The sequence below is a fragment of the Octopus sinensis genome, linkage group LG2 (genome assembly GCF_006345805.1).
Source record: "Octopus sinensis linkage group LG2, ASM634580v1, whole genome shotgun sequence".
Taxonomy (NCBI): Eukaryota; Metazoa; Mollusca; class Cephalopoda; order Octopoda; family Octopodidae; genus Octopus; species Octopus sinensis.
This window is the reverse complement of record NC_042998.1, coordinates 198,056,286-198,063,785: the sequence shown is the minus strand read 5'-3', so window position 1 is coordinate 198,063,785 and position 7,500 is coordinate 198,056,286. Positions and strand designations below refer to the sequence as shown.

Here is a 7,500-nt window from a genome sequence, read left to right as displayed (position 1 = left end):
ATATTATTAGAATTATCTCCTTTAGTTGTTGTTTTTAAATTTTTAAATTGTCATAAAAGAAAGTTTTGCTTCCAAATTGTATGAAGCTCAGTTATTCAAAGTTTTTCAATTCACTACATTTCATATGCGAAACCCTACTTTGAATATTTAGTGAGGAGATCCAGCTGTAAAAACACTGCCAGATCTGACTGGCCTGGTGCAGCCTTTGGGCTCCTCAGACCCCAGTTGAACCGTCCAACCCATGCTAGCATGGAAAGCGGACGTTAAATGATGATGATGATGATGATGATGACACGGGACCACAAGATGTGGTGATTTACTATACTTGATAAGATGCATAAAGCTCAGTAAAATTGCTGTTCTCCTTGAGGCATTACTTGAAGAAAATCCTGCATTATCAGTTGAAGAATTGGCAATATAGCTTAGTTCAAATCATACAACTGTTCATCGTAATCTTCAACAACTTTGAAAGGTTCCCAAACTTGGAAAATGGGTGCTTCATGAATTGTCCGAAAGCAAACTGCAAATCCCGAGTTGACATCTGCTCTTCTCTCCATTCTTGCGAACTCATTTCACCCTTTTAGGATAGACTTGTCACTGGTGATGAAAAATGGATCTTCTATTGAAATATTGAATGTCGTAAACAGTGGCTTGGTAAAAGGGAAAAAGCTCAATCACAACCAAGAAGGGAAATTCATGGGAAAAAGGTCCTTCTCTCTATCTGGTGGGATTCCAAAGGAGTAATTCACTTTGAATTGTTACCACCTAATGCAACAATCAATGCTCAATAGAATAAGTACTAGGCTTACAAAGAATAAGTGCTCCAGCATGGCCACAGTCAAATGGACAAATAGAGTGTATCTATATTCAGTTTTACTAAATTTAGCCATTGTAAATAATCTCAAAAAGAGAATTAGTGCAATACTACCTAAGGTATATATTGGGTTGTCCGGAAAGTTTGTGCCGATTTATAGTAGCTTACCTTTCGACTTATTTTAGAATATGGTTGAGTCCATAAAATAGGATTTGAGTACATCTCCATTTAGAGCACAGTTTAAGCCATATTTTCTTGGAAAAAGGTTTATGTTCCTATAACCTGTGTTAATTCTGTAACCCTTTAAAATCAAAGATAAGAAAGTTCATTTTCGGCAATTGATGCTTTGAGAACCAGACAAAAATTGTTGCAGCTCGGCTGGGATGTGTTACCCCACCCTTCATATTCACCAAATATTGCTCCTTCGGATTTCCACTTATTCAGGTTTCTGCAAAATAGTCTTAATGGTATTCCTTGGATGACGTAAAAAGATACCTTGATGAATTCTTTGCACTGAAACCACCTCAATTCTGGGAAGAGGGTATTTTCAAGTTAAAGGAAAGATGGAGACGCATTGTGCAACAAAGTGGTTCATATTTGGTTGATTAAAAATGTAATGGCAAGTATTTATTGACCTGTTTCTTTCCTTTAAAAATCGGCACGAACTTTCCGGACAACCCAATGTATTTAGATTTGCTCTATTAGAATTAAATATTGAAATATTACGATAAATCACCAGCTCTGTCAACCAATATACATCAATTTCAGAAGATAAATTGTGTTTTTATTAGTCCTGTTGTTGTCTACACGCATGTGTAACGGGATGAGAGATTCCTGCACTGGATGGGTGCTGCTTGCATCCTTTACATCAAATATTAATTGAAGAAAGAGTTAAGATTTTCCGTTAACTTCAACAGTATAAATACTTATTCCTTGATTCGCAATACAAACATTTCCTTCATCCGGGCGAATCGGCAACCTAGGAGCTTATCGGCAGTAGTCAAGTGGAGTGAGTCAATCCTGCCCATTCAAGCATAGCGGGGATGCGCCACGAGGTAACAGCTTGAGAGAGCTACTGGAGACATGCCTGTATCGTTCAGCTGCTAGCGTCAAAAGAGAGAGATACAAGAGAATTTCGCTGCTGCTAGTTTTTTGCACATGCGCATGAAGGAACTTCTGGCAGGCCTTCCGGAAGATTCCAACCCTGCGCATGCATGCTAGAGATTTCAAAGATGGCGTTACTACACACGTCTTCACACCAATTTTTAACAACTGCTTTACTCATTCTATATTATGTGTAGATGAGCTGGCAGAATCGTTAGCACGCTGGGCAAAATGCTTAGCGGTATTTCGTCTGTCGTTATGTTCTGAGTTCAAATTTCACCGAGGTCGACTTTGCCTTTCATCCTTTCGGGGTCGATAAATAAAGTACCCGTTTCGCACTGGGGTCGATGTAATCAACTTCATCCCTTTGTCTGTCCTTGTTTGTCCCTTCTATGTTTAGCCCCTTGTGGGTAGTAAAGAAATAGGTATTTCGTCTGTTGTTACATTCTGAGTTCAAATTCCGCTGAGGTCGACTTTGCCTTTCATCCTTTCAGGGTCGATAAATAAAGTACCAGTTTTGCACTGGGGTCAATGTAATCGACTAAATCCCTTTGTCCTTGTTTGTCCCCTCTATGTTTAGCCCCTTGTTGGTAGTAAAGAAATATATATTATGTGTAGGTAAAGGTACAGCTTGGAGCAGAGAAAGATAACCATCATAAATAAAATCTCTCTCCATTTCAGAATATCTCTGTGTCCATTTCCAATACAATCCCTCATCTGTCTGCCTTTGTAGGACACTGAGATATTCTTCCTAAAATATTAACATACTAATACAGCCACATCCCATGATACCTTTTGCATTTCACATTATTACCATCCTATTGTATGCTTCTGTCCTCATTCTCCCTGCGTCCCAACTGTGCTAAGCTCTGCTAGCTCCACTGCCATTTCACATCACATCTTCAGCACCATCCCATACTATAATCATTTCATAAAAAAGCCATTATCCTGCAGTGGTAAGTAGCTTGTTTACCAACCACATGGTTCCGGGTTCAGTCCCACTGCGTGGCACCTTGGGCAAGTGTCTTCTACTATAGCCTCGGGCCGACCAAAGCCTTGTGAGTGGATTTGGTAGACGGAAACTGAAAGAAGCCTGTCGTGTATATATATGTGTGAGTTTTTGTTTGTATGTCTGTGTTTGTCCCCCTAGCATCGCTTGACAACCGATGCTGGTGTGTTTACGTCTCCGTCACTTAGCGGTTTGGCAAAAGAGACCAATAGAATAAGTACTGGGCTTACAAAAGAATAAGTCCCGGGGTCGAGTTGCTCGATTAAAGGCAGTGCTCCAGCATGGCCGCAGTCAAATGACTGAAACAAGTAAAAGAGTAGAGTAACCCTGCCCTGTAATGCTGTTGCCATGAACTTTATAGTGAGTTTTTCCTGTCTCTTTTCAGGTTACAGGCCAATGTGAAAGCCAGTTCAGGCGTTGATTACCCAGCCTATGGTGTGACTGGGCCCAACAAAGAACGTCTACCTTCCCCTGGAGACCGCAAGCTTGCACAGAGTGCACAAATGTACCACTATCAACACCAGAAGCAACAAATGATTGCACTTGAAAAGTAAGTGCTGCGGCTGAGACTTCTTTTTTTTTTACTTTCTTTTATTTCTCTCTCCAAATATTTTTCTCATCTCTCTCCCTCTCTCTCTCACTTCCATGTCTCTCTTCCTCTTTCTTTTCTATCACTCTCTCTGCATTCTCTCGTCTTTCCCTTTTTCTCTGACTCTACCTTTTCTGTCTTTGTTCCTCTCTCCCTCTTTCTTTTTGCTCTCACCACTCCATCTCTCTTCCTCTTTCTTTTTTCTCCCTCTCCCCCTATCTCTTCCTCTTTCTTTTTTCTCACTCTCCCCCTATCTCTCTTCCTCTTTCTTTTTTCTCACTCTCCCCCTATCTCTCTTCCTCTTTCTTTTTTCTCCCTCTCCCCTCTCTCTCTTCCTCTTTCTTTTTTCTCACTCTCCCCCTATCTCTCTTCCTCTTTCTTTTTTCTCACTCTCCCCCTATATCTCTTCCTCTTTCTTTTTTCTCACTCTCCCCCTATCTCTCTTCCTCTTTCTTTTCTCTCACTCTCCCCTTATAACTCTCCCTCTTTCTATTCTCTTTCCATTCTACTTCTCTTCTTTATTTTCTCTCCACCATGCCATCTCTCTTATTCCTTCTTCTCTCTCCCTCTTTGAAAGTCTGTCTGTCTGTCTGTCTGTCCTCTCTCTCTCTCTCAAGTATTATTACTGGTAAATACCAAAATTGCAGGTGAAGTTGAAATGCTGATCAATGAAAACCGACATAATGAGGAATCCGTTGTTTCAAGACAGCCAAGAAACAGATTCCTCTCCATCTTCACATCATATAAACTTATCCAAATTATCAGACTTTGTTGTTTAAATTTTGCTGGCATAGACCTGCAATTGTTTCTATCATCATCTCCTTTGGTGACACAGACCATAATTAGTTTAGCTGACAAACATCTTTATCCCTAGTTTGTTGGCATAGACCATCATCACCAGTTTTTCCGACACACCTTCATTAGTTTAGCCAACACAGATCACCATCATCAGTTTTGGTAACACCAAACCATTATCAATTTTGCTCACACAGTCTGTCATTTGTTTAGCTGACATGGGCCATTATCGAAATCGATCAAAAATCAATGGAAATTGTAGTTGTGACACCAGTGCCGGTGGCACGTAAAAAGATCCATCCAAACGTGGCCGTTGCCAGCGCCGCCTTGACTGGCTTCCGTGCCGGTGGCACGTAAAAAGCACCAACCGATCGTGGCCATTGCCAGCCTCCCCTGGCACCTGTGCCAGTGGCACGTAAAAAGCACCATCTGTACGTGGCTGATGCCAGCACCGCCTTGACCGGCTTCTGTGCCGGTGGCACGTAAAAAGCACCATCTGAATGTGGCCGATGCCAGTGCCACCTTGACTGGCTTCCGTGCCAGTGGCATGTAAAAAGCACCAACCGATCGTGGCCGTTACCAGCCTCGCCTGGCACCTGTGCTGGTGGCACATAAAAAACACCCACTACACTCACGGAATGGTTGGCCTTAGGAAGGGCATCCAGCTGTAGAAACACTGCCATATCAGACTGGTGCCTGGTGGAGCCTCCTGGCTTCCCAGACCCCGGTCGAACCATCCAACCCATGCTAGCATGGAAAGCGGACGTTAAACGACGATGATGATGATGATGACATATGTTTATTTGCTTAGAAGGTTTTTGTCAATAGTTTGTCATTGGCAGTACACAATACTAAGTAGGCTACATTTGAAAGTGAGAATGACCACATTAATATTTATGTTCCCATTATCAATTGTGATATTCACATTTATGTATGTACTCAGCACCAGAATCCACTAAAGCAAACAAGAGTTCAAAGAAAAATCTTAAACGTAAAATAAGCATCTTACTGTACAAGTGCTACGTGATGCAGTTGTTGTTTATTCTTGGCGTCTCCATTTTTCTGTTGCTTAGAAGCAGTTTTGAAAGAAACAAGGTTGTATACGACAATAAGCATTCTTGTCAAGTCTAATGATTCCAACCCTGTGTAGGATTTTTTTTATCTTCGAGAACTAGCGGAGTGGTTTTGCGCCAGATTTCTGGAATGGAAAGTCAAATACACAGAAAAACAAGGAGTTTCTCAAGACATTCATTTTTTTCTGTGAGTGCCTGAATCTCATCTTGGTAAACATACAGAATGCCACCAAAGAGATAAAGCAAACAAAAGAAGAAGAGGAAGCTTGGAGTGAAAAGCCAATAATCCCATCCCCTGATTCTGTCAGTTGATCAATAGTCAGTGGTAAACCTAACAGGAACAACTGTTTTAGAAAAGATTGCTTTGCAGAATTATTTTCTAACAATTCCTTCATTCTTTAAAGAGATTTTGAAAGTTTTCTTCTTGGTTAAACTCCAGCTGATCTGATTGATTGAACAGCATTCACAATGCCTTTTACAGTGACACAGTTAATTTATCATAGCTGACCTTGTTGTGGTCATAAACTGGGGATCTGAGTGAGGTGGTTCAAAACTCAGCAGAAGCCCCACTACATTAGTTTAGCTAACTCTTATTTCTTTATTGCCCGCAAGGGGCTAAACAGAGAGGGGACAAACAAGGACAGACAAATGGATCAAGTTGATTACATCGACTCCAGTGCGTAACTGGTACTTAATTTATCGACCCCGAAAGGATGAAAGGCAAAGTCAACCTCAGCGGAATTTGAACTCAGAATGTAGTGGCAGACGAAATACTGCTAAGCATTTCGCCCGGCGTGCTAATGGTTCTGCCAGCTCACCGCCTAGTTTAGCTAACTCTGACAATTATTAGTTTTACTATTACAGACCATCTTTAGTCCTACGGCTACAGACTATCTCTGGTTTATTCAGATTCTGATTTTTACATATATTTAATGTCTACAAAAACACTTCCCTAAACAGATACCAATTTATCTATTGTGGCTTTTAAGGGGTTAATCAGAGGAAGCAGGAAAGCACCCATGAACCTTTTTTAGGGCTTAACTGATGGTAAGAAGGACAGAGGAAATTATTCTCAGGCTATCCATACAATATAGTGCTAATAGCATGAAATAGCTGTCTGATAGTGTTGAATTAGCAGATTAAATCATTTGTCCAAAAACAGAAAAAGTCCTTCCAATATGCTTACAAGCAATCGGGAATTTAGCATGTGGGCAGGTGTCCATCAGGGTTCAGATCTTAGCTCCCTTCCATTTATTATTATTCTTGAAGCCATAACAGTTCATGTCTGGGTGGCTGACCGAATCCTTCCGAATTTTTTAAAGCTTTAGAGAAGAGAAATTCCAAATGTAGGAATAAAGTGTGGAAGCACTCCGTCGGTTACGACGACGAGGATTCTGGTTGATCCAAATCAACGGAACAGCCTGCTCGTGAAATTAACGTGTAAGTGGCTGAGCACTCCACAGACACGTGTACCCTTAACGTAGTTCTCGGGGATATTCAGCGTGACACAGAGAGTGACAAGGCCGGCCCTTTGAAATACAGGTACAACAGAAACAGGAAGTAAGAGTGAGAGAAAGTTGTGGTGAAAGAGTACGGCAGGGATCACCACCATCCCTGCCGGAGCCTTGTGGAGCTTTTAGGTGTTTTCGCTCAATAAACACTCACAACGCCCGGTCTGGGAATCGAAACTGCGATCCTACGACCGCGAGTCTGCTGCCCTAACCACTGGGCCATTGCGCCTCCACAGGAATAAAGTGTAGACTGGAGAAAAAGACGAACATTTTTGTTAGCAAGAAATAATGCAGGATTTTACTGCCATCTCTGAAGCGACCTTGCTAGATATATAAAAAAGGATTAATTAGAAATTCCATAGTGTACTAAAGGTTGAGTCAAAGGTTTTTTTCATATTTCAAGCTTTAATTAGTAATTGAAACAAATTACATACAAAAAAGCCTTTATTCATCAAAATATATCCTATCATATTCTATTGTCTGTTGCCATTGATGTGCCCGAAGGTCAATTCCATGCTCACATTCTTTGGCTGGTTTAGGGGCAAGCAAAAACTCCCTTCACCCATTTTCAACCTCATCCACATTGTTGAACTTCCACCTCTGCA

At 41.1% G+C, this 7,500-nt stretch overlaps 1 protein-coding gene across 2 annotated transcripts in view; it reads left to right on the top strand.

Moving 5' to 3' along the window:
* Positions 1-7,500, top strand: part of LOC115232673 — a 294,183-nt gene that overhangs the window by 250,051 nt on the left and 36,632 nt on the right. For both annotated transcript variants that reach the window (XM_029802692.2, XM_029802693.2), the window contains exon 5: positions 3,313-3,477. In XM_029802692.2, coding sequence (XP_029658552.1) covers positions 3,313-3,477 — 165 coding nt within the window. The remainder of the gene's footprint in view (positions 1-3,312; positions 3,478-7,500) is intronic.